Raw genomic sequence first — 27,953 nt, 5'->3', positions numbered from 1 at the left:
GGGTGGGGCTAAAATATACTGTATACATACAGTGCATATATAATGTGTATACAGACAGAGTCGGAACATGTGCAGATGTCTTTCATTGTATTGTTTTTTTGAAAAGAAAAGATACAAACACTATCTCTCGTACTCTGTTCAATCACATTGTCACAAACAGTGTAGTGTAACAATCTGGAAAAACATCAGATGTAACAAATAAAGACAAGTGGACATTTTAAATCGATGATGTGTCTTTGCCTCTGATCACTTCTATATACTCGATTGCTCCTGTTCCTTAATGTAAAGTAAAGTAAAGTGTGTTTAAAGCACCTGCTGTTTTAATTATATCCGTCAATTCACTATAGATGGACAACAGAATCAAGGAGCAGACAAAGGTCATCATGAACAAGTTAGATTTTGTTTTGCTAGGAATGTTCTTTTGATATGAATCAAGATGAAAATCACAGATGTGTGTGTGTGTGTGTGTGTGTGTATATATATATATATATATATATATAGGCTTTTATATATGTTTTTATATACTTTAATATAATTGAATACAAAACCTTGTTGAGAATCACATTTCACAATATTTTTTTTAATCAATGAAAGGTAAACTTATCTGCAAATTAAAATTTCTTATAAACCATAAGGATTTATACATAAGACCACAACTCAGTAAATAGTAAAATTGGTAAAGTCAAATCAATTAGTTTTCATTGGTTGAAAATAATTTGCCTTTATTGCATGATATACCCTACAGAATTGTATTACAATATTTACTGAGATATAGCTTATTTACCCTTTAATAATGATCAAATGTTTATTGGGATTTATACGTAGAACTATAGTGCTCTTTATATTCAGTTTACACAGTTTTATTATAAATGACCATTTTCTCAATTAGCCATTAAACTTCCAGAATTCTGCAGAAAATCACAAAGGATTATATGGTATTCAGGAATGTATTGTTTTTACCATGTGCTTTAGAGCTATTGATATATGTAGCTAATTGTCTTGTAAAATATAGACTGTGTCTGTTATTAAAATGTAAAAATATGCTCTGACTCACATAGGCCATGTTTTTTTTTTTTTCTGTATTTTCATTGGTTAGCTCTCTGCAAATTAACTGGCTTAGTTGGTATGCTTAAGTTATTTCAAAACAGAATCACATGAGAGGTGTTCTCAACAAGGAAGTTTTATATTATTGGTTTAGGTTTCCTTTTAGAAAGATTTAATCAAGAACTATCAAGAACAATTCTGTTCTTTGAAAATGAACTTCATCCAGCAAATCAAATATGTAATTGTCTTGTTCAGTTTTCATAATGTAATACAATCTTATTGTTTTTATCTGGGGTGCGTATTGGTACATAGTGTGAATTAAAGTCTTTATGTAATTATGTTTTGGGTTTGTTTTTAATCGCTAAACAAAAATATGTTAAAGATTGAATAGATTGACTGATGTGTTCAATAGATTTACATTAAAGTATTCAAATGCAAGGCTGTAAATAGCTAAACACTACCTTTTGTCTTACTCTTTGTGTCTGTGCCTTATAGCACAGTTAAGGTTTTTATTGTCTTTTCAGGTTATAATTAATTATATTTTGATTACATCACTATTAAAGAGCAAGAAGTGAAAGTCACTGAAGTACTTTTAAGTCAGGTTTCTTATTGAGATGTAATTTGATGTGTTATATCTAGGGCATGGCTTCTGAGATGCTGTGACTTTATCATGGCAGTACCCAGCAGGAATTTGGTTTGGCACTCAACCTTGCAAATGAAACCTTAGTCCTAACCAAGAATCCTACCCTTACCCTAACCTTAACCTTAGTCCAAACCCCACTAGAGGGCAGATGTGTGTAGATGAAGGCAGATTTCTGCTCCAATGTTTTCTGAGGGCAAAGTTTCCATAATTTGTCGCACTGGGAAAACTTGTTCCTTCAGTTCTTGATGTGTGCAATGTTTTTTATCTTCTGTACTGATACATTCATGTATATTTCAAATAATTTCCGATATAGTTCAAGTGGGATGAAGTTGCAATGTTCTAGGGATAAAAGAGCAACATGGTGCATTGGAATTGAGTGTTAGATTGACTTTTAATCTCCTGTGTCATCTTTAAAAAAATAAAAAATAAAAAAATAGTGGTAAACTTAAAATTAATATGGCCCCCTTGTCTCCCACAAATAATGCATGCATATTTTAAGGACGAAGCAGTTAATTGATTAAATCCAATAAATACACTGCTCAGAAAAATTAAGGGAACACATAATCATCACAGTATAACACCAAGTCAATTAAACTTCAGGGACATCAGTCTGTCTAGTTAGGAAGCCTAAGCGATTGTGAATCAATGTCACCTGTTTTGGTGCAAATGAAAGTGACTACAGGTGCACTGGAGAGGCAACAGCAAGACAACCACCAAAAAGAGAACGGTTTTGCAGGTGGTGGCCACAGACAATTGCTCTCTCCTTATCCTTCCTGACTGATTCTTCTCTAGTTTTGTTTTGCTAGTGTCTTTGTCACTACTGGTAGCATGAGGTGGTACCTGCAGCCCATTCAGGTTGCACAGGTAGTCCAGCTCCTCCAGGATGGCACATCCATACGTGCCGTCACAAGAAGGTTTGCTGTGTCTCCCAGTATAGTCTCGAGCATGGAGGAGATGCCAAGAGATGGGCCGTTACACGAGGAGAGTTGGACAGGGCTGTAGAAGGGCATCAACTCAGCAGCAGGACCGGTATCTGCTCCTTGGTGCGAGGAGGAACAGGAGGAGCACTGCCAGAGCCCTACAAAATGACCTCCAGCGGGCTAATGGTGTGCATGTTTCTGACCAAACTATCAGAAACGGACTCCATGAGGGTGGCATGAGGGCCCAACGTCCTGTAGTGGGACCTGTACTGTACCTGTCACAGCCCAGCACTGTGCAGCTCGATTGGCATTCGCCAGAGAACATCAGAATTGGCAGATCCACCATTGGCGCCCCATTCTCTTCACAGATGAGAGCAGGTTCACACTGAGCACATATGACCGACGTGAAAGAGTCTGGAGACGCTGTGGTGAACGTTAATGCTGCCTGCAACATCATCCAGCATGACCGGTTTGGCGGTGGGTCAGTGATGGTCTGGGGAGGCATATCTTTGGAGGGTCGCACAGACCTCCACGTGCTAGCAAACAGTACCCTGACTGCTCTTAGGTACCGGGATGAAATCCTCAGACCCATCGTCAGATCTTATGCTGGTGCAGTTGGCCCTGGGTTCCTCCTGGTGCAGGACAATGCCCGGCCTCATATGGCCATAGAGTGTAGGGAGTTCCTGGATGACGAAGGCATTGATGCCATTGACTGGCCTCACGTTCCCCAGACCTGAACCCAACTGAGAACTTTTGGGATGTTATGTATCAGTGCATCCGACGCCGCCAAGTAGCGCCACAGATTGTCCAGGAGCTTACTGATGCCCTGATCCAGGTCTGGGAGGAGATCCCCCAGGACACCATCCACCGTCTCATCAGGAGCATGCCCAGACATTGTAGGGAGTGCATACAGGCACGTGGGGGCCACTCACACTATTGAGTCACATTATGAGTTGCCGTGATGAAATTCACAAAAGTTGGGATGACCTGTGATTTCAATTGTTTACTTTGATTTTCGGTATGAGTTTGAATCCAGCCCTCAATCGGTTGGTGACTTTGGTTTCAATTTGACTATTGTTATGTAATTTTGTTCTCAATGAATTACACAATGTACAGTAAAGATTTTGATTTTTAATATATTTCATTCATTGAGATCCGATGTGTGATTTAAGTGTTCCCTTAATTTTTTTGAGCAGTGTATTACTTTGCAGGGTGTTTATATTAGGTAGTATGGTCAATATTATGCCAAGATTTGATTAAGTTGTGTGTCACTTTACTCACTCAATGTTGGCTCAGTCAGAGGTTTGTGGTTTATTCTGTAAAGGAAAGGATGGAAGAGGAATCTGAGGAGCATTTTCTTCGCGATGCCCGAAACGGGAATCTCAAAGGAATTCAAAAGGTGTTGCAGTCTTGGAACGAAGGTCAAGCATACATTAACATAAATTGCAAAGGTAACCAATCTTTCACATCATATTAGATTGAATAATGGAATGCACGTACACTTCACTTTAAATAATGAATGCAGTTTTTTAATTTTAATTTTTTGGTTATTATATTATTGGATCATGTACTTAACTTTATTGATCGTTTAAAGAGCAAGTTGTCAGGTTCTGAGAAATATAGTATTTCACACTTCCTTTGGTTTTTGCAACTTTTAAATGTATTTAGAATGATAAATAGTTTTTAGTTTAGTTTAAGTTGAGTTTTCTTTGGCAGGCAAGACCAAATCTAATTTAGGTTGGACGCCTCTCCATCTTGGCTGTTATTTTGGACACAGGCATGTTGTGGAGGAACTCCTAAAGGTAAGAGTCTTAAGTTTCTCTTGTATTGTTATTTCAAACTTGATTTTTCCCTCTTACTGAAAATGTATGTATCCAATGTGTTTGCAGGCTGGTGCTACTGTAAACGTACTAAACAACATGGGAGATACTCCTCTGCATCGTGCAGCTTTCACTGGAAGAAAGGTAAATAACTCAATTTGATCAAATATTATTATTATACTAGCATAAACTAATAGGCTACACACTTAGTGTGAAATAAGTAGTTTTGTTTAATTCATTAGAGTAATCATTGTTCTCTAAACTGGAGCACAGAATATACAAAATCTTCAAATACACCAACAACTTGACACATATAAAATTGAGTTTTGCAATGTGTTGAATGTTTTCATTGAAATTGTATCTGGCTGCAAAGCTGAAATTATACTTCTCTTATGAGGACCAGTGGAAACTTGATGCCCATTGGCCTGTTGGCAAAAGATGCATACATGAAAGTAGGGTTGGGTTCTTACATTTTGTTTTGCATTGCTTATCTCCATTTGTATCTGCTTTTCAGGAACTTGTTATGTTGCTGTTACAGTATAATGCTTGCGCCACAGTGCTCAATGGAACAGCACAAACTCCAAAAGATGTTACTCAAGATGAAGAAATAAGAACCATGTTAGAAGGTATAAACTCAGTATTAAAACATGCTAACCATTTCCAAGAGCTCAATGCACAGCTGTGGGATTATTTAGGGCTTTTTGTTCTTCTTGTTGTTTTCAGAAAGGCATTATTAATTTTTGATTACCTATAACATTATTTTTTTTAAATCATGAAGTCTCTAGCAGTTAGGAAGAATTTAATTTAGAGGTGTTGATAATCTGGTTGTTCTGGATTTTTGCCCCCTCTGTTCTTTTTTTAGACCATTTGTTTATTCTTTTTTTTCCCTTATCTATTGGCAGCTGCAGAGAGGACTGAAGAGCGAAAGCTTGAAGAACGGCTTTTAGAAGCTGCACGGGAAGGTGATGCGAACAGAATAGCTGAACTGGTAAATTTGATCTTCTTACAAGTCTGAGGGCTGGGATTAGTTAAGCATTTAGGCTAATCCTTCTATATTATCCATATATCACTGTGATGATGTGGCAAGACTGACTTCATCACAGCTGCTTTGGGTATGGATTTTGGTATGCGCCTCCCCAATGTAAGCTGATGTATATCGGTGCTGCACAAAGAATATGATGTTTATCCTGTGAAACAGTGGTTTACTATTATTTACAGTACGTTTGATACAGAATATTGATAGTGGCACACTGTTTCAACCATGTATATGCCTTATGATTATTCCCTTTTGCCTTGACATCTTTTTATGGAAAATAAGTCAAACCTTTCAGTTCATAGATTGGTCCCCGTTCCAGTATGGTGTAGGGGATGAAAAGTCCTACTATATTTAAATATGAAATAGTCCAGTGTCATTGCTAATCTGGATGGAAGCAGCTGCTAGGATTATGTCTATGTTGAAATAAATCCAATAAATTACGCAAACGCAATAGATTTCAGTGATTTGAATACAGATTGGTCTTGTAATAATGACAGTCTCCACTGGTTTAATGTGGCACCCTCTACTTTGATGCTTTATGTTTCAAGCAGTGGAATTTTATTATAAAATTATTAACTTATCCGTGTGTGACAGCTCAACAGAACAAGGCCCCCGGATATCAACTGCTCAGATGTGCTGGGTAACACACCATTGCACTGTGCTGCATACAGAGGTCAAAAACAGTGTGCACTTAGGCTCCTGAAGAGTGGAGCCAACCCCAACATCAAGAACAAAAATGGTCAGTAAAGGAGGGTATCTTTAAAACCTCAGTATGCTTTGAATTAGATTACTTCCTACACCCCCTGACTAAGAAATGAGAGAGAAGGAGCTTCCACAGTGGATATCTGATTCCTGATCATTAAGAATTGGGTATGAGGAGGTCAGTCCAGGGATGTAAACAAGACAAAATGTTCACGCAGACAGTTTTTGATTTAGAAAAAGAACTTGCAATAGTGCATCAAAAATGCACCTAAGAACATCTTTTAAACTTGGAAAACGATGCATGAAAACAATATTATTCAGGTTGCAAATGTGTCCAAAGCTGTATTCAGGGTGCAGCTTATCTGTGGTAGCACCTTTTTAGATTTCTAATCATCTTCATGTTTATATTCATATCGAGTTCCTGCCATACTGTGCTTTAAATTGAGTGTTCCACTACGTTATATAGACATCATGCAAAGACAGATACGTCTCATACTGAGTAGAATAAATTAGAATTGTTTTAGATAATGCACATTAATAAAATTGACTCGCATGCCTGTTTTTCTCTGTTAACAGGTCAAACTGCATTTGACCTTGCTATTAGTTCTGAGATGAAACAACTTATTGATGGCAGTTTTCTGAAGGTTTGTACCCATTTTATTTAAAGGAATACAATAAAAAGGCTCCTGTTGTATTAAAATGGATTCTAAAATGGATTATAATTCCCTTTAACCTCCCCCCTCCCCCCCCCCGTCTATAGGGATTTAATCGAAGCGTGCAGTTATTTCAGGGACCTCTTTGGAAGGTAATTCTTATTTTTATCAATGTACCTTTGTTTTGGTGTATAGTATTGTAATGTGCAGTTTGTTTGTGTTTGATTAAGCCAGTGGCATGTATGAGTTAGAAGTACAATGTATGATTAATATGATTGTTTGCTTAGGTCAGGTTTCTGTAGAGGAATATTTTTACCATGTTTGAATTGATAATATTGATTGTTGATAATATAAGAGGAGTGCAGTAAGAACTATATTGATGTTGGGTTTTTTCCGCTCCTGCCAAGTACTTTGTTATTTTTGCGGGAAAATTGCCATGGGTTTTAAAATGTAGTGCAAAACTATTTTGTAAGTCCATCTTTGGAAAATTGTGATTACTTTGAATAAATCAATTGTCATACCTTTTACACGCTTTAAGCTGGTAAATTATCAGTAGTGCATGATGTTGGATATCATTGTATTATAGAGAGAGAGATAATGATATCCAGTAAGAACAGAAAAGCATTGCCTTGAGAGTGAAATCAGTTTAGAAATACAGAAAATATTCTGAGCCCTGAATGTGTGTCCGTGTCTTCCTCAGAGTTCACGCTTTTTGGGATGGCGGTCCTGCTGGGTGGTTCTTCAGGATGGTGTTATGTCATGGTATTCCAAACAGTATGGGAATTATTTTCCTATTTTTTTTAATAAACAAACAAATTTATAAGACTGACTTAAATGAAAAAAAATCCTATTACTCATGAATTTTCGTACATCTTCTGTCTCTCCTTCTCTGTCTCCAGGTCAGATGCAGATTCTAATAAACGCCGAGAGGGATGCAAACCCTTAACTCAAGCTGTTTGTACGGTAGGCCGAGCTCTATGTTTTGGCTTGCAGTCTAGACCTAAATTTCATAAACTAGAACAAACAAAAGCACTTTGCATGCAAGATATTTGGCTTTTTACAGGGCTAAGTGTTTCTTCCATAGGGTCTGCTGGGAGACTAGTTAGAGGGACTGTAAAGAAGTTAATTAAGTTGTAATTGTTGTAAGTTAATTAAGTTCTGTATTGTTGTATGGTTGTGTTTATTTTTCCCCTGTTCTACATATTTGTTGTCTTTTGGGTTTTCCCCTCCTGTGTTTAGATATTCAGGCTCCGAATAGCACCAGCTTTTCTGTTGCGTTAAGTTGAGTTCTTTCCACTTAAAGGCAGGCAGTGCAAGTGAGAAATAAAGAGCACTTTTGCTGAAAACGGTGTCTGACTCCTTGGTTTGCACCCAGAAGGGTTGGAAACAAACCAAAACTGCTACTATATATGCACCGATCAGCCAGAACATTATGACCACCTGCCTAATATTGTGTAGGTCCTCCTTTTGCTGCCAAAATAGCCCTGACTTGTCGAGGCCTGGACTCCACTAGACCTCTGAAGGTGTGCTGTGGTATCTGGCACCAAGATGTTAGCAGCAGATCCTTTAAGTCCTGTAAGTTGCGAGGTGGGACTTGTTTGTCCAGCACATCCCACAGATGCTCGATTGCATTGACATCTGGGGAATTTGGAGGCCAAGTCAACACCTTGAACTCATGATTCATCAGACCAGCCCACCTTCTTCCATTGCTCTGTGGTCCAGTTCTGATGCTCACGTGCCCATTGTAGGTGCTTTCGGCAGTGGACAGGGGTCAGCATTGGCAACCTGACTGGTCTGCAGCTACGCAGCCCCATACGCAACAAACTGCGATGCACTATGTGTTCTGACACCTTTCTATCAGAACCAGCATGAACTTTTTCAGCAATGTGAGCTACAGTAGCTCGTCTGTTGGATCGGACCGCACGGTCCAGCCTTCGCTCCCCACGTGCATCAATGAGCCTTGGCCGCCCATGACCCTTTCGCCGCTTCACAGCTTTTCCTTCCTTGGACCACTTTTGATAGGTACTGACCACTGCAGACCAGGAACACCCCACAAGAGCTGCAGTTTTGGAGATGCTCTGACCCAGTTGTCTAGCCATCACAATTTGGCCCTTGTCAAAGTCGCTCAGATCCTTACGCTTGCCCATTTTTCCTGCTTCTAACATATCAACTTTGAGGACAGAATGTTCACTTGCTGCCTAATATATCCCACCCACTGACAGGTGCCATGATAACGAGATTAGTGTTATTCACTTCACCTGTCAGTGGTCATAATGTTATGGCTGATCGGTGTGTGTGTGTGTGTGTGTGTGTGTGTGTATATATATATATATATATATATATCCCATTGATGTTCAATTGGATTAAGATCTGGTGACTGCGAAGGCCATAGCATATGATTCACATCATTTTCATACTCGTCAAACCATTCAGTGAGCCCTCATGCCCTGTGGATGGGAGCATTGTCATCAGGATAGAAATGTTTCACTATAGGATAAAGGTGATCACTCAGAATAACTTTGTAATGATTTGCAGTGACCCTTCCCTCTAAGGGGACAAGTGGTCCCAAACCATGCCAGGAAAATGCCCCCCACAGCATAACAGAGCCTCCGGACCCCCTCACTGTAGGGGTCAAGCAGTCAGGCCTGTACCGTTCTCTTGGTGTCCCACACATGCACTCGCCCACATCTCTGTAGACCAGTGCCTATGGTGCCCCAATAATGACCCCTCTTTCAAAGTCACTTAGATCCTTTCCTCTTGCCATCTTGATCCAAATTCGAGGTCAACTCGGCCTGCTCAGCATTTATACATGCCACATGCCACAGAGCATGATATTTGTATAATTGTATTATGCAGTACATCTGTTTGGAGGCATCTGCTTTCGTTATGTTCCTCCACTCATTTATTCAGGTTGTTTCTTTAATTTGTCACCCGTCTGTACATATACAATCATATATATATATCAAAATAAACTTTAATATCGATGACATTACATTAAACGCATGTGTTTCCATATCGTGGAAACTGAAATGTCTTACTTGCAACTGATCTTTCTAAAATGTTGTGTATAGTTATATTTAAGTTTTTTGTTTTCAAAAGATAGTGTTTATATGTCAGAATTCTGAGACTGGAAAAACTGGGTTTGATTTAGAAATATATATTTTTTATTTTTATTTTTTTAAAGGTCAAAGCCAAGGACCACATTACTATCAAATGCTTTGATGACAGTATTCATCTTTTTAAAGTGCATCCAAAGAATGATCCTGAAGTGACAAGAAAGGTGAGTTTGTCTGCTTGTTTGCATTTTTGTTCTGGCACGTTGAGAAGTTTTTTTTTTTATATATATATATATATATATATATATATATATAACTTGGTTAAATATTGTTTATATTTGAAGAAATGGTTGGAAGCGATCGAGGAGCATTCAGCCTACAGCACACACTACTGTACGCAAGACCAAGGCAGTGATGATGACGATGATGAGGAGAATGTAGTGTCCACAAGGGAACTGAGGGAATCGCTACAGGTGGGGAGAATTCGCAAAGCCTTTGGCAGATGTAGATCACGATCACGGGGAGGACATTGAGTTGAGCTGCAGTTGTGAAAATTCTAGAATGAAAGTTTCTGTGATGCTGAAGAAAACCAATCCTGTCTCTTTCTTGAATACTTAAGATTATTGTTGAGTCTCCAAGGGGAGGCTTTTTTGGTGCAATCAATCCTGTCGCTGGAGATTATTCTATCTGTCTGAATGACTGTTCATTTGAAATGTGTTTTAGCACTCACTGCTTCCCCCTCCAAACACAGAACGCTCAAGCCTGCCAAGAGAGACTGGAGACAGAACTGACTAGTTTTCTCACCATGGTGAAGAATGATGACGTAACTCAAAGTAAGAAAGTAACTCAATATATTATCTCATACTCTTCTCCTCAGAATGCATTCTCATCCAAATGTTAGAACCACATTGAATGAAAACATATGGAAGACTACTGTACAAAATATTTTAATAAACTATGCTCGTTTATAAAAATACAGACTATAATTTTTCTTAATTTTCTTTGAGGGGGGAGAAACCCATGTCAAGTTTGAAACCCTTTCTGTCCTTGCAGTTCCAGCTGTGGTATTTTAACGTTCTGAATCAGAATGTTAGTATTAATGTTAGTATTAAATGCACATGTTCCAGGTAGCGTCCTCATTCAGTCATCTATCTTCAAGAGCATATTTATGATGGATGCAGTCTTCAAAGACCTGCTAGGCTCCTCTAATTTCATTGTTATTGCAGTCAGCTGACTGGGGAGCCTAGTACAACCATTTTAAAATCTGCTAGCACTCATTGGTTAGTTTGTACATTTAGGGTCATTTTTATAAACAAAGACAAACCTTTCATCACCTTTCCATTGGGCATTGGGTAATTCAGGACAATTACCAAATGTCTTTATAAAAATACTGCCTATGTGTACTTAAGATTCAGTTTTTCCTGAACAAAAAGAACCTCATTCCTTCACATTACCACGTCTGTGTTTTAATGTAGCTGGCACTTCACAATAAATTTGACATTCTGAGCTATAACAATGCATATTTTATGACAAATGTTTTGCTGAAAGAGCAATACATTGAAGGCCTGACAATGAAAGACCTGAATATTGCATTTACTATTTCATAAAAACACAGAATCAGAATAACTTCACAATATGGGGGGACAAAATTGTGTCTTCAAGCTGGAGGTATGACAACAGTGGAGTATTATCAGTCATTTTAAGTAAAGCATGTCAGTTTTCCAAATCGTACCAGTATGCAAATTAGCAATAGATATTAATGAAGCTGAAAAACTATAGTGGCTTTCAGTGCATCAAAACAGCAGTTGGGGCATTTCAGTCAGTGGCAGGTAGGTCTGATCAGAAATAATTAATACAATCGCAAAGGTACCAATATTGCAAGCAACTAGTTTTGGTGATGCTAAAATAACCTCTAAGCTCCATGTTGAATGGGTAACTGGCAGTGGTATTTTTGATAGCCTATGTAATTTGTTCAATATATAAAGATGTGTTGTTCACTGCTTATTTCTTTGGCAGTCAAGGATGACCTCCGCTTATATAAAAATGTAATATTCTGATGTCAGCAAGTACAGGAGTAAAACATATCAACATCTTAAAAAATAATATATCAATTATATACAAGTTTTAGATGTATATTTCTTTTATGAACTTTTGTTGGTGTATTTTTGTTTTTGTTATTTTGTTATTATTGTTATTTTTGTTATTAAACTTTCAAACTAAAATCCTGTCCCTCTCTCTGTCTTTTTTTTTTTTTTTTTAAGTCTTATGAAGAAAACTTTCATTTCAGAGTAAATAAACGAATCAATATATAAAATCTGTGTTACTCCAGGACTGCCGGCTCCAGTCCTCCAGAAGGTGAAGGAGCTGTCTGATATTTCCTCAGAGACCTGCTCAGTCCTCGCAGACTGTCTTGCACTGTTCTCCAAACAGGAAGTGGTTAGTATTTTTTTGTATCTTAATGCTTTACACTACAAATGACAATATTCTACTTTGTGTGTTTCTGTGCTAGTAAGACAAAAATGTCTATTACGTAAATGGAAATGTTACTTCTTGTTTGTGCAAATCAGATATATTTAGATGTAAACATTATATGAATGAAATGTATTTTCAGTTACCTTCTGGTGTTCCATTTTGTGATTTTTCATCATACTATCTTTGAACCTTCAAGCATGCTTGCAGCTAGTAGGTTGTTGTCAGTGCTTTGTGTTCTTTACAAAATCTGATATGCTTGATTACCACATAACACTTATGTAAGGTAGTTTTAATTCAGATTTTGTTGTTGTAGTTTTCTCTGAATTTCTGACAGAGTTGTGGATGTTTAACAAGGGCAGTAATGTATATCAGATTAATTTGAAAACCATGATTCATATTCTAAAATGAAAAGTGACACATAGCCTGGTTGGGGCACTCATACAGCAGTTTGAAATCCTATGGCATTGAAATAATATTGTGTTCTGGTCTCTGAAGAATAATAACGGTTGTAATTTGTTCTGATTTGATAGAAGGGAGAATGTTAAAGAATACATCTTAGATAGATATGAAAATATACCACCGCACTTCGCTATTCCAAATGTATTCGGACAACATAGTAGAAGTACCTATTTTTATTTTTTTAATTCATAGAGCTCAGAAATAGGCCAGATCTACCAACCTTGCATACAACCTAAGGAACAGTGTTTCCAATAAGCTGTATTTTCACACATTTTGATAATCGTTGATTTACTTCTATTTATAATTTTAAAATAAAATAAACTGTTATCCTTGCCAATGCTGTAATTCCCACATTACTTTAAAAGACTTGACTGTGAATGCCCTTGAATATTTGTTGTTGATTTAAGGAATGTGGCACTAGTTTAAAAAAAATGTTTACACTCTTATTGTACTGGTTTTGCCACTGCTGTCGCTTGAATGTGGCTCTGAACTGGACTAAACAAGCATTAATAAACTGTCTGTGTAGGTTGTAGTCTCTGGTGTTTGCAGTGTAAGCTGTTTAGCACCCTGCTACATACACACCTGTCCTATAAAGGGTTGCGCCCTTGAGATGGAAGTATCGCGGTAATCACAGATGAAGCCTGAGATCGTTGTGCAAATTATTTTTTTCTGCTGAGGTTAGCAGTCAGCCAGGAGATACACATATACACACTCGAGGGAACTCATCGCACTGAGAATAAGAGCACTGATACAAGATACAGAACCAAGAAACACCACCACAACAACAACAGCAGCAGCAGCCTGAATAAAAGGTAGTTCTAATGTGTTTTTTTTTTTTGCCTTTTCTTAATCTAATGAGACTGTAGTGTTCTATATATAGTCAGCAGCATTTGTACTAGTTAATAGTGCATGCTTAAACATTACAGTATTGAATTGTGATAATTACAGTGGCTTTAGCTTTGAAATGTTTTCAATTGGATGCTTGTGTAGCTTTTCACTAGGTATATATTTTGGCAGTGACGGCTACTGCATAGCCTACTTTAAAGGAAATCATTAATTTGCTATAAATATCATGTATACACCTAAAATGTAGACTCTAATGAAAGAAACAAAGCAATTATTAAAGCCTTCAATGGCTTTTAATATGTGTATGGCATGTAAAAAATGTACTCGGACTCGCAGAAACCTTTGCAACTTTTTTTGTGCAGATTATTTCCACTCTCAATGTTTCTGTCCTGGATACAGTAAACCTCCTAAGGGATTATTTGCATAGAGTTATGAAACTTGAGTATTGTAGTAATCTATATTCAGTCACTGTGGAGGTGTAGTCTAATGAGTGAAGCTATATTTACATTAAAATCTGAAATGAATGTGTGTGCTCTGGACTGCTGAACAACACTGTTACAGCAAAGAAGCTGTGTGGGGTTGTTGTTTTTAAACATGAGGATTTCCTTCTTGATTCTTATCAAAAACCACATTAAGCTAAAGGGCTGTTCCTGTCTGATGTTCAGTTTGATGGTAGGGGAAATACTTAATGTAATATGTCAGGTGAGAGTATTTCCAGGTTACCAAGTGATGAATGTAAATGCTTGGTAAGTAAACTTGCTTTGATACTGTACTGACTATGTTAAGTGATTTGGACAAAAGGTATCAAATGAACATGAAGCAGGAAAGACAAGGGTTTAACTGAATAATCGGTTCCATCGCAGTAAGTGGATTATACAACCTTGCTGCTTATGCAGAGGGTATGATCATTATATTACTGTAATCCTCAGAAGTTGTCGGTTATAACCACTATCTAAGGATTAATTATTGGATGTATCATTTTCTATCAAGTTCACTTTATACGTCACGTAAGTGTGGATTCCAGTTTGTGCTACTGTTAGTATAGAATGTTAACATACACGTGTTTACCTTTGTCTGCACCTGACAGCTTTATGTTTTCAGATTCAAAGGACACAAATGTACCAGTGTGTTGAACAAGTGTTAAGATTAATTTATTGTACCATAATTGTTCTTCAGCAATTAGCCTATATTAAGATTTATGTTGCAAACATTGTCAAGGCTGTATTTTCATAAACCAATAGGAATCTTGCAACTGTTATTTTTCTTGTTCTTTTGTTTGGATGTGTGAGATGTATAAATGTGATTTATACATCCAAAAATTTAGAAAAAATGTATCATTCTCTGCACCATAGTATATAATCCAAAACATGTTTAAAATTTGAAAATCAGCAGAATATGAATATTGATTTATACCTTCAATCCTTTTGGCATGAACATAAATGTTCAAAAGTATTAAGTAATTATGCATCATACAATTTCCAAGCTATGTATCACAAGATTCAGTGGATCCATACATTGTTTTCAAATTGAATGACATCCCTAATACATTGAAAATATGAGTGTGGGCAGTCTGTCCAGTCAATCCAGCCAAGGAACACAAGATATTCACTGTTTTGGCTCTTTCTATAACGATAAAGTTATGACTTTTTCATAAGTTTTATGAAAAAATAAAGAAAAGACTCTAATGTTAATAAAATGTAAAATAAATCTTTAAACTGCCTAAAGGTCTAATATTTGCTAAAATCTACAGTGAGGGAAAAAAGTATTTGATCCCCTGCTGATTTTGTACGTTTGCCCACTGACAAAGAAATGATCAGTCTATAATTTTAATGGTAGGTGTATTTTAACAGTGAGAGACAGAATAACAACAAAAAAATTCAGAAAAACTATTTCAAAAAAGTTATAAATTGATTTGCATGTTAATGAGGGAAATAAGTATTTGACCCCTTCGACTTAGTACTTGGTGGCAAAACCCTTGTTGGCAATCACAGAGGTCAGACGTTTCTTGTAGTTGGCCACCAGGTTTGCACACATCTCAGGAGGGATTTTGTCCCACTCCTCTTAGCAGATCCTCTCCAAGTCATTAAGGTTTCGAGGCTGACGTTTGGCAACTCAAACTTGTTGCCTTGGCTGTGTGTTTTGGGTCATTGTCATGCTGGAATACCCATCCACGACCCATTTTCAATGCCCTGGCTGAGGGAAGGAGGTTCTCACCCAAGATTTGACAGTACATGGCCCCGTCCATCGTCCCTTTGATGCGGTGCAGTTGTCCTGTCCCCTTAGCAGAAAAACACCCCCAAAGCATAATGTTTCCACCTCCATGTTTGACGGTGGGGATGGTGTTCTTGGGGTCATTCCTCCTCCTCCAAACGTGGCGAGTTGAGTTGATGCCAAAGAGCTCCATTTTGGTCTCATCTGACCACAACACTTTCACCCAGTTCTCCTCTGAATCATTCAGATGTTCATTGGCAAACTTCAGACAGGCCTGTACATGTGCTTTCTTGAGCAGGGGGACCTTGCAGGCGCTGCAGGATTACCGTCCTTCACGGCGTAGTGTGTTACCAATTGTTTTCTTGGTGACTTCCTCATTAACATGCAAATCAATTTATAACGTTTTTCTGGATTTTTGTGTTGTTATTCTGTCTCTCACTGTTAAAATACACCTACCATTAAAATTATAGACTGATCATTTCTTTGTCAGCGGGCAAACATACAAAATCAGCAGGGGATCAAATACTTTTTTCCCTCACTGTAGCTAAGCATGGTGGTAACTATTTTAATGTTGCCTATATGGTCCAGTAGTACATAGAGACATTAAGTAATAGAACATGTTGATTTAAAATGTTTTTGAAGGAGGAAAAAAATCTAAATTTTTAAAATGTTTTATGAAAGTATGTCAGTTGAGATATCTCGTCAGAAGCATTTAATTTTTAGTTTTAGAAACAAAATTGGTTTAATATGATTCTAAATTCAAAGTAAACATATTCCTACCAAATCTGCTTAGTATGAGTAAACAAGAATATCTTGAATTGCCTTGCAGTAAAAATCTAGGCAATTCATTAGGACAGGCTATGTTAAAATTGCACCTGCTTTTCCTAAAGTAGTGGGAAGCATCTGCATCCCCACAGTTACTGTGTCTGTTCTTTTCTTCTGTGATAACTCAGTCTGTTGTGAAACTCATTATCACTGGAGGCCCAAATTAGCCCTTTTCAAGCCATGCACATGACAAGCAATGAGGGAGAAAAAAAAAATACAGTAACTACTGTGAACAGACCACAGTATAAAAACACTAACATCGCTAATCTGGACATGAGTAATAATCGCAAAAAGTACTTGATCTGCAAAACTTGATGAGCTCATAGTAATGTGTTCATTCAAGCTATTAATTAAATTGAGCATGATTCCTTGGCCTTCAAAGACTGTTCCTAATGGGGCAATTAGTAGTGCAAATATGTTTTACTGATCTTAGTGTAGTAAAGCATGAGGAACCTCCTGTTTAAACATCTACTCCTATCGATAGATTTGCTTTTCTCAAAAATGTGAACAGGGCTCAGAGTATTAGCTTGATCCCATATGAAAGTTATATAATATGAAGCACAACAGAAAAATCTCTATATATTTTTTTATTTTTTTTTTATAAATATTAAAAGTAAATGTCTGCCAAATGAAGTGTATGTTTTGAATTTAATTTTAAAAGCAGCTGTAACAAAAATGTTCTTCCCCCACATCTGTGCAATAGTGTTTTGCACTGAAGTACAAAGTTTAGGCTTTTAGTTCAATGTTACATCTTAAAATGAGATCTGAGATTTGAGGATCATCTTCAGATTCCAGTGTTTGTACATACAAAAAGGAGGAAAGATATAAAGTTATATATTAAGTATATGGAATTGCTGTGACTCTTTTAATGTTTAATCCTTACATCCCTTTCAATACTGAGGAGCGGTGCAGGCTGAGCTGCTTCCGCTGCCTAATCCACTTGGAGTTTAACACCCCCCGCAACCCCCGCCTATGAGGCTAAACTTTTTGGATTGTGTTGTTGCAAAATAAAGATGTTTCTTTAAGCAAGATTGAGGAAAGTGGCAGGCTCTAGCTCTTGGTGTAGTGTCTTAATCACCGTGCTCCTCATTGGCTTTTCAGATTGTCTACAGTGTGTGCATTAGTAGAGAGATGAGCTTGAAACACTGCCTCGTGGGCTCTTTGAGGAACCTGCATGAGTGTAAATGACTGAATGCAGCATGTCAGTTGCCTCCTGTGTAAGAAAAAGAAGGGGGAGAAAATCTGCCAGTAATTATTTCATTGAATGCTGAGGAGAGGTCATTTACTGAAGCCTGACACGGCAAGAATGAAGCAGCCTTGTAGCTGGAAGTGACGCTGCGCTGCTGCTCCGGCTGCTCCTGCAGTGTGTTGTAATCCTCCTCACTGTACACTGGTGGCTGGTGCCTGCTGTTATAAATGTCCTATGAAAGAAGTTAAGAGAACTGTAGCCATTAATATTAAAACACACTTATGGATCAGACCTTAAATGTAAGTAGCAACTTTATATGAAGGTACTGTATGTATTTTATTCTAATGCAGAGTTTACCATCTGTGTTAAATGCTTAATATCAGTGTCTTTTATGTACTGTGTTCTTAAAAATGAGACGTAGTGTGATAAGAAATAGGGTGTAATTTTACACAGGAAAACTTACTATGTCATGTAACTAAGACTATAGTGATATTTATGATTCCAGAACATCATCCAGCTATACCTGAAATGCACAAATTCAGTTCTATTGCTAGGGTGAAATGTATTATTGATCTCTTAATGCCCAGAGAACCAGTCCTTAGTGTAACAGTTTGACACAAGGAGACTGGCACCAGAAAATAATGAGGCATTGTCTCAAACATGGCCGTTGAGAGTCACTATTCATTGCACAACAGGAAAAGTTGTATTTATTTTTTATTTTAGTTTCCTTGAAAAATCCATTATTGGACTTGTTTATGTGAAATGCTATGATTTTTACTATGTATTGCTAATTGCCGTGTTTAATATCGATACTAATGTATATATTCTATAATAATGTAGTTCTCGAAATTTCCAAGCATGCTTTTACCATTTAGCATCCAGAGTTTGGAATAAAATAGTATCTGTCTGTCTGTGCTGTCACATTTAAATAGTGTCATCAAAGGAACTTGGAGCTTTCTGCAATACAGTTTATTTGGTAAATTCTGCTTCTGACGCCTTTTACTTTGCAATTCCATTTTTAGTTGAATGAGGGTGGTCTCATGAGTTGGCTTCATCACTTAATGGTAAAAATGTGAAAAACATAGTGTTAGAAAGAAAAAGGAAAAAGGGGAAGAAAAAAAAGACTGTGCAACTTGTTACCACATTCTGCAAGCTTGGCAAAAGGCTTATGAAATAAGTAGCTGGTCAGTTTCTTAGACAGATGTTAGAGATCTGAAAATGCTGAGATCTAGAGAAAGGTATGAGATGGATGAAAAATGATTTCAGAGAAGCCTGGAGATGCACTGAAAAAAGCCTAGTTATAAAAAGGGTCAGACTGATGCACGTTAACTCCACCAGCATTTTCTTTTCATTATTATTTCCTCTTACAATAGCAATTGCCTTTGAGATATCATTTGTGACAGATGGTCTTTGATCTCACAGTTTTTTTTTTCAAAGCTGCAGTCTAAAATTAGCAAATCATCTTCAGATTGGTGTCTTACCAGAACGGTTCATTATAACTGTGCACTTCTTTTTTGCTTTTGATAGAACATCCTTGTTGAAATTCCATGGATTTTTCCTCCACAAACTTAGTTGAAGGGACACTGAGTCAGATTGTAATCGCTTACCAATTATGACAAGATTGTCATGTCTTTTTTTTTTTTTTTTTTCCTGTTCCATAAACAAATTTATATTAAAAAAACTAGGAAGAATCTTGGACCCACTCTCAGACTCATCTTTTAAGTTTGTGCCTTTTGAGTCTGTCTGAATGTCGTTGTCTTTTTGAGCACTTGGTAGAATAAGGAATCTGATGGCACATCCATAGTTGTAAAGTGGGCATCGGTCCACTACACAGACATAGCTGGATACATGCAGGCACTAGAGTACATCTCAAAGTTGGTATAGTTCTACTACAAATTGGTAAATGGGCATTGGAGATTTGGAAAAAAAACATGCTGGTGCAGTGGTGATATATCAGTATATACTTCATTCTCAGCCAGCATTGATAACTCTTCTCAGAAGTGCTTTATGCTGGAGTGGTTATTCTTAGTTTGGTAAACAGCAGAAACATCACAGAATACCAGAAAACAAAAGATATGGTGTTCGACAATAATTAAAGAATAACATAGCATATAAACTCCTTTTCAGGCTTCTTTTAATTTTGATTTTGTCTATATTTCATTATCCCAGTGCAATACTTCATATTGCATTAATGTGAAAAATGTTTATATATGTAATTTAAAATTATACACCAGTTTATTTACCAGTTGTCATGTCAACTCTTGTTCATTAATCCCAGTATGTCTATACTATTGGGACCCACCTCCTGTCTTCATTGTGTAACCAGGCATGGTGCCTGAAGAGGCAGCCAGGAACAGACTGAACGGAAATGGCAGATGTATTATATTTCTGAAGAGGAATGTGATTTACACATTTTATATTTCGTTGAGTGTTCCACAGATTGTATTTTTATCTTGTGTGCATGTTTGGCAGGCTTGGGGCAATGAAGAAGTGGACCTAGGTAATTTTACTATAGTCAGTTTGTTCTGCATTTCCCATCACCTTCAGAAATAAATAATTGATAGGTTCTATAGGTTCCTTTTACAATGCATTAACATGCATTACTTGACATTGTCATCAACCACTGTTCCAAACTAATTACAGCTGCATTAAAAATATACTTGGCATTCAGGAATAATAGTCTCCCCCCAAAGAAGGTACTTTAACTTTCCATCACTTGCTCCTGTTGAAAGATTGTACTCCTGTTGAGGTTTCAGTCATGTTTAGTCATTGTATCCTCAAGCTGGCAGTATTACATCCACAATAAGCCAATAACGTGGTGCAACACATATTTCTTCAATCTATTAAGACAGAATGTTGTTCATATGTGGAAGTATATGATAGTAGCTGAGGAATGTACACAATTTCCCTAAGTGACTCTTGTCTGAATGGAACAACAGGAGCAGCTACTGACAAACATACTCCCTTCTGTGATGCTGCATCAAAATGATAGGAAGTAGACATGGTAGTGATGCACTCTCCTATCATATCTGCCTTACAGTCATGTAATTAAGCAGAATTTAATTGATTAATTAATTAAACCAATGCATTGTAAGTAGTGGGGGCCCATGTGCTAAGGAGGCCAAATTATGACTGAGATGCTCCAGTATGAGATTATAATAAATTGCTGTATCAATAAGCCTGTTAAATGTGGTCTTGTTTTCCTTCGTGGCAGTGTTAGGCATTTCTCTTTTTTTCAGCTTTTGGTTTTAGTGAATCTGTTGTGGTACATTCGTGCTATCGGTGAACCTACAGCGATTGCACACTTAGCTATAATGACCCTAATGATTAGCTGTGGAGGTAGCATAATCGTTATACATAACAAGCAATTATAAGACAATTAGGTTTTGAAAGTTAGCCCTAGCAAGTACAAGTTTTAACAACTGATGGTAATTTGTAGTTTTTCATTGCATTCCAATTAGTGGGCATGTTAGGCTATTTTATTTTGTAAATGGCAAAACCATGAATACAAATTATTACCCTGGAATACTTATGTATTTGATTGATATATAGCCAGTTGCTTGCTGGGAATATTTAGGTTTTTATTTGGTTTCTGGATAGTTATTGTTTTCTGTAATTGTTTGGGAGTGTATTCATTTATAATTGAAATGATAGTGAAGACATTTATTGTTTTAAGGAAAGTAAATTAGCAAGAGCAAATAATTGTATATTTTAAACCATTGTTTATCTGTGATGAAACCATTTCTGCAGTTGTCTCTGTACTCATTGTTCATTATCAAATACATTTTAGACATGTGTTTTAACCTTTTTATATTTGATTTGTCAAGATAACTGCCGTTTCCAGCCATGCCAGATATTTACAGATATGTACTGGCATATACTCAGGCAATTTTCATATGAGCTGTCAGAGCAGATGATCTCAATGATGCATGCACTGTGTAACTACCCCCGTAACTTATCAGGCGACAACACTGTTGTCTGACAGTGACAAACAATCTTTACTCTGACAAATGCCACCCTGGCATGTAGTTCTGTTACATCCCTTTTGTGGTTTCTTTCCTTACTTTTTTTGTAAGGAAGGATAGTGCCACTCCTTGCAGTCCCCTATTATGTGTATTCTCTGTGAAGCTGTGAAGTCTCTTTAATACCAGATTTTGAGATGGAAGAGGGACATTTTATACTGTATTTTTATGTATGTATGTATGTATTTATTTATTTATTTATCGTGCAACATAAGTACTTCCTGCCACATTGCTATTTTTGTACTGTATGTGATCCTTCAGAGAGGCTCTCAGGGTCATCTTTAGCAACTTCTCTGTATAATACTTATTTTAATACACTTTAAACAAGTTTGGACTATTTTCAAATTTTCAGGATTCAAATACCTACTTACCCTTAATCCTGGAAGACCATAAGGATCTATGGAGTTAAAAAATATTGGTGTTGATTAGTTGGGGCCTTTGAAAATGGTCCTAGGAGAAAGCAAGCTTTGACCATGCTGGTGCTCCCTGAGTGAACATACATTCCCCAAAACTGGAATAATAAAAATAACTCAAGGAATTTAAGGAAGAATCCTCACGGGGTGTTTTTCTGTATATCATATAATGTATTTATAGCATAATCGCTTTTCCAAAGCCAGAGAGGGTAATGCACAAAGACTATTGTTGGATACTAGAGTGTATATACACAAACAAATGCTTGTTTAAATTCAGGCAAGTGTTTATTTTTACAGAACTTGACCAGGAATTGAGTATTCTTCAATTAAAAATGTCTAATTGATATTAAACATTTCTTGCAGTGGTAGTGTAAATCCATACATTACTGTGTACTGTAGGGCTTCAGAGCTAATGTCTGCCAACATAATCTGCCTTCTAGTAATAAACGCTTTCTGTAAATGCAGTTGGTTGAGAGAATTATCCTTTTGTGAGGAAAAAAAAAAAATCTCTGACATTTACTACAAACCCAATGAATCCTAAAATTAACTTTTCTGTGAATTTAGGGGGGATAAAGATTCATTTTGCGGGGTGGAGGGGGTTGAGTTCTTTTTTGTGTGCATTTTATTAAATGGCTTTAGAGACAGCCGCAGGCACAATGGGCACGTGCTTGTCTGAAAGATGAGACGTCCCCGGAAAAACAACAGTGCTCATATTGCCCCCTCTGATATCCTATCCTCCGGTCAGACCTATCCAGGGCTGGACTACTCTTTTAGACGGGTGATTGTGTTCCACGCAGTGGAAACCCGAGCCGTCGGGTTATTACAATAATGATCTACCTCCTCGGCTGGTAGAGGGATCGCACACACCATCATGAGCAGCCCACCTCTGTGTTTTAATAAAGAGCTGGTGTTGGGATGGACCCTCTGCAGCATATGCAATTATATGCATCTTTTTTCTTTAGCAGTTATTATTATTGTGTGATTATGCTCTGCAAAACACAATATTCTTCACAATGGGGATAACGTGAGGGGGTTGCTTACATACAGTACAGGGTGGGAGTGATATTGTGATGTCTTTATACAGGGCCAAACATTTTGTTGATGTTATTTTGCAGCTGTTTAAGGCTCTTTATTAAAACAGTATAGAGCAGTGATTTAATATGGGATACAACTAACCTGTTTAGTGAATTAATAGGTTATGTCTGGAAAATGTTCTCTCTTAATATTATTGGCAAATGCCTTCAGATATCTGAACTACAGTAACTGATTTTTGCAAAGGTTTTTCCTCCTGTTACTTTACTGGTTACATCAATCTTTTAATTTTGTTTCATGTACAAACTGTTGAGCCAGTAATTGTAAACCCTGTCCAATGGCATAAATGCAGATATGGATATTGATTTATAATACTTATTAAACTATATATTCAAATATGTAATGTCCAAATTGATATTAAAAGCAAAAGTATCTTGTTAAGCCTTGACGTAGCCAAGCGTGAATTGTTTCATATTGAAAGCTTCTATGTGGTTATTGTACTTAAGCACTTAGATCCTAGCTTTACTAACAAGACCCGCACCTACCAGGCCTATAAAAATGGAGAGGCATTTAACTTAATACAGTCCATATCAACGTCACGTCAGGCTTGTCATTTATTAAATTTGGATATCAGTGGTTAAGTTTTAAGTACAGTAAACCACATTCAGCACGATTCAGCTTGGCTACAAAGCAGTAGGGCTTAGAAAAGACAAGACAGTTATGCTTTTAATGTCACTTTAAATATCCAATCTTTTGTGTAAGTTTGGAAAGTGTCAGTCTTGTCATTTATAGATGGGATGTAAATGGCTATGTTTTAGTACAGAAAGTCACGTTGAGCGTTTTCTACATTAAGTGATATTCATCTTAAGTGAATTATTATACGCAGAGCTTAAGGTCGTAATCATATTGTTTGTTAGTAAAAACGTCTATCCTTTATTCACAGTAGGACGTGTCTATAAAAAATGTAGAAAATCGCAGTGACAGATAGCTTCCCATTTAGGCATGTCACTTCTGTTTATTGTTACTGTGCAACATAAACATCTGTTCCTTTCTAACATACAGTACATGGTCACATGCATGACTTCTCACTGTTTCGAAATTAAGTATTCAGAAAACCTTGAAAAAGTACACATTTCTGTTCTCCAGTGATTTAACCTTCAAGACAAACATTGCCTTGCAACTCATTTCTTGAAGTTTCCAGCATATTTCATTTATGGTTTGTGCATATTAAGTGAATGTGAAGTTGCAATGCTGAAGGTAAACCGTAGTGTGTGTGCGTGTGTGTGCGTGTGTTTCAGGTGCAGAGTGTGAAATTGGACAAGGAACAAGAGAAAACCAAAATCCTGTCAGAGGCTCTGCAGACCTTGGCGACTGAGCACCACGAGCTTGAGAAGTCCTTAGTGAAGGGGTCTCCGCTGCGCAGTGCACTCAGTGAGGATGAGTTCTACGATGCTGTCTCTGGTGAGACGCTCTCCTGTCACTCCAACTTAGGTTTTGTTGTTCCATCGCTGTTATGGTAAACTGGTGAACCCATTCAGTCCCTGATTAGGTAGAGCTGAGTTTCTTTTCAGGAGCACAAGATCTATTTGACCAAGAATCTATATCTGGGCATGGTGTATATTCTTGTGTGTCACATTTGTAGTTCAAAGAGTATACAGTTAAAGGATTAGATACTCTTAAACAAATCTTGGGTTGAAAGGTTAATACATTTTCTAATAAGCATTATTTTTTAGGGGATAGAGATGTGCAGATTATATGTATGCATTTTATATTTGTTATTATGGTTTTAACTTTTTATTTGTTTAAAACTGCAGCAGAGTTTCTGAAATGATTTTGAGGTTACGTATTTGCTCTAGGGAAAACATTCACTGTGTTTGGGTAACATTACTTTGACTCTGTCATTGCCTGAAAAAGTCAGTGAATAATTCTCCCACTGATCTGGAATTGTTCTATTCATTTATAGTGCTGAAAATATAACAAATGACAGACTTGTATTATTATTATTATTATTATTATTATTATTATTTTATTTTTCTAGTTTATACTTTGTTTAAACAATGTCTACACTTGAGATAAACATCATATGTGGATGCCATTTCATTTAACCTCTGAATTGTTGATGTATTACATGCATACTGATCAAAAATATAAAAGCAACATGCAACAATTTTACTGAGTTACAGTTCATATAAGGAAATCAGCCAATTGAAATAAAGTCTTTAGGCCCTAATCTATAGATTTCATGTCTGAAGTTTTGAGGGAGTCTGCAATTGGCTGTAGACTGCAGGAATGTCCACGAGCCACAGTCGGGTCAAGACCCTAGTTAGGACGACGAGCCGCAGATGGGCTTCCCTGAGATGGTTTCTGACGGTTTGTCCATCGGACAATGAACATCCTCTGGCAACAACTTTCCTGGACATTCCTGCAGTCAGCATGCCAATCACACACTCCCTCAAAACTTGAGACATCTGTAGTAAAACTGCACATTTATTGTCCCCAGCACAAGTTCCCAAGTGAAATATGTTACTTTCAAGGTCAGGGTTTGAGTGAATTAATTCAAGGTAATACAGTGTGCCGTAACTTTCTCGTGATCTAAATTAAATAAATTAATATGCAGCAGCTTGAGCTACCAGATCGTTTTTTATTGCTTGAATCACTTAACAGGCTGTGTGTTGATATTAGGCTTCGGTCCCTTAGTTCTACTGCCCACAGACACTTTTGAAATTGATTTGTCTAAATTACTTAAGAAAAAAAGCTATTTGTGTCATATATGACCTTTTATATTGATCATCAAACTAGGTCACTGTATTTATAACACAATGATATTGCTTTATATAACAAATTTATCCTTTATAAAATTCCAAAGTCCTTTGAAAGACTTCATAATTCCAGTGGGGGCAGTGGAGTTAGTGGAGTTATTATGTTGGTCTTTTGAGACTGTACTAGTGGGCAAAATTAAGCTGTTACCATGGTGTCATTCCCTTTAGATTTGGTAGAGCATTCAAACCCCCAGTGTCAGGAGAACAGTCTTTTGCTGAAGCGGGTTTGTTGCTCTGTTACACCTGTATGAATCAAGAAATGGGAAGTATGACTCATGCAGCATTACAAATCCGAGCGAGGGTCTGAGTGCAAATGCCTTAGCAATGCTTTTCAGTTATCAAATAGGTTCACCAAAATTGTAAGAACAAGCCAAACAAATATGTAATAGAATTTGTCACCTTTCAACATACAGTATGTTATGAACTCCACCTTTATGCTGAAAAACAAAGCCAGCATTGATATTCATGCAAGACATGGAGCAAGACAGTGAAGTTTACTGCATTGGGCACAACACTAGAAAAATATTAATGAGCAAATGGTTAAACTGGAGGACGGGTTTAAATATCAACTGAACATGTATGATTCTTGCTGCCATGAAAATATTAGTGTTGCAGGCACAAACAGAGGAAAGTGCCATGGCAAGCACCAGGAGAGTTACAGACTAAGTATAGTATCACTAAATAATAGAAAGCGCGGTTGTCTCCTGATGTTTTCAAAATGTGCGATCACTAAATCACTGTAGCAAGAAAGTGCATCTGGGTCCAGCTTCAGAATCCACAGCATAATGGGAACAGGTTTCAAATTAATCCATTGCTTGGTCAGACTTTTTGGGGTCATTCAAGGTCACCTTTCTATTGAAGCAGGAAGGACATTTTACATTTTTATAATAAATATATCAATAAATGGTACCAATACATCTGTATGTTTTTATTTGTATACATTGTTAGGCAAACATTTGTATTTGTCATGTTATTTTTCTCCTAAACATTTCATATGGAGCATTTTAGTAGATTTTTTAAGAGACCCTAGTCCTTGTTCACAGTAATACATTTCCTAGTTGGTATTAGTTTTGTTTCCTATTGATAAATCATTCATCATTGTTTTTGAAGGTGTAGAGGCCTAGAGGATGGGCAAATATTGTTCAAGGAAGTCACCGGCCCAGCCTGCAAATGGAACAATATACCCTCATCAGGTTTCCCAGTCCTATTCGGAGGGGAAGGTGTCAGTTGTTGAAGGGCGCTCTGGCAGCCGGCAGAGGTTCATTAACATGTTTCTCTTTGCTTTTCCAATGCAGAATCGGGCTCGGAGCGTTCTCTGAGTGGATTTGAAAGTGTAGCAAGCTATTCCTTTGAAGAAGAAACCATCCAGTTCAGAAGCAACTGCAGCAGTCCCATCAAAATGTCTCAGGGAAATAGCCATGGCAATGAGGAGCCCCAGTCTAACGGAATCAAGAAACACAGGTGAGGTGGTGGAGAGGATTGTGCTGGCACCAGGGCGATCTCTGCAGAGGGCAGTCGGGTAGCTGAACCATATCTCACTCCTGGGGAATGAAATTACCTTTTTTGCATGCTAATATACTGAAGGCAAACTCTAAAGTAGCAAAGTTACATGCATAACAAAGATCAAAATTACCTAAAGTTAACACTATGAAATGTTTTCCAACACCAAAGAGATTTTGGAATGTTCTAGTCAGCTCCAGATATTGTTTTCATCTGATGTTGCTTACTGTTGTGCAGTAATGTGCCATATTTCTAATTAACATCTGTGGCTTTGTTTATTTGTTTGCTTAT

General features: G+C 37.1%; 1 protein-coding gene across 3 annotated transcripts in view; it reads left to right on the top strand.

Moving 5' to 3' along the window:
- osbpl1a (oxysterol binding protein-like 1A) overlaps positions 1–27,953 on the top strand; it is a 43,704-nt gene that overhangs the window by 838 nt on the left and 14,913 nt on the right. For 2 of the 3 annotated variants that reach the window (XM_066719563.1, XM_066719560.1), the window contains exons 2-17: positions 3,932–4,058; positions 4,324–4,409; positions 4,497–4,571; positions 4,942–5,053; positions 5,330–5,415; positions 6,058–6,202; positions 6,742–6,809; positions 6,926–6,970; positions 7,519–7,592; positions 7,718–7,781; positions 10,003–10,098; positions 10,219–10,347; positions 10,626–10,707; positions 12,204–12,310; positions 24,642–24,804; positions 27,458–27,623. In XM_066719563.1, coding sequence (XP_066575660.1) covers positions 3,938–4,058; positions 4,324–4,409; positions 4,497–4,571; positions 4,942–5,053; positions 5,330–5,415; positions 6,058–6,202; positions 6,742–6,809; positions 6,926–6,970; positions 7,519–7,592; positions 7,718–7,781; positions 10,003–10,098; positions 10,219–10,347; positions 10,626–10,707; positions 12,204–12,310; positions 24,642–24,804; positions 27,458–27,623 — 1,619 coding nt within the window. In that variant the 5' untranslated portion in view covers positions 3,932–3,937. The remainder of the gene's footprint in view (positions 1–3,931; positions 4,059–4,323; positions 4,410–4,496; positions 4,572–4,941; positions 5,054–5,329; positions 5,416–6,057; positions 6,203–6,741; positions 6,810–6,925; positions 6,971–7,518; positions 7,593–7,717; positions 7,782–10,002; positions 10,099–10,218; positions 10,348–10,625; positions 10,708–12,203; positions 12,311–24,641; positions 24,805–27,457; positions 27,624–27,953) is intronic. The other variant, XM_066719562.1, reaches the window with a different exon arrangement.

This window comes from Amia ocellicauda, chromosome 2 (assembly GCF_036373705.1).
Source record: "Amia ocellicauda isolate fAmiCal2 chromosome 2, fAmiCal2.hap1, whole genome shotgun sequence".
Lineage (NCBI taxonomy): Eukaryota > Metazoa > Chordata > Actinopteri > Amiiformes > Amiidae > Amia > Amia ocellicauda.
Note: the sequence above shows the minus strand (reverse complement) of the source record. Positions and strands in the feature narration are given on the sequence as shown.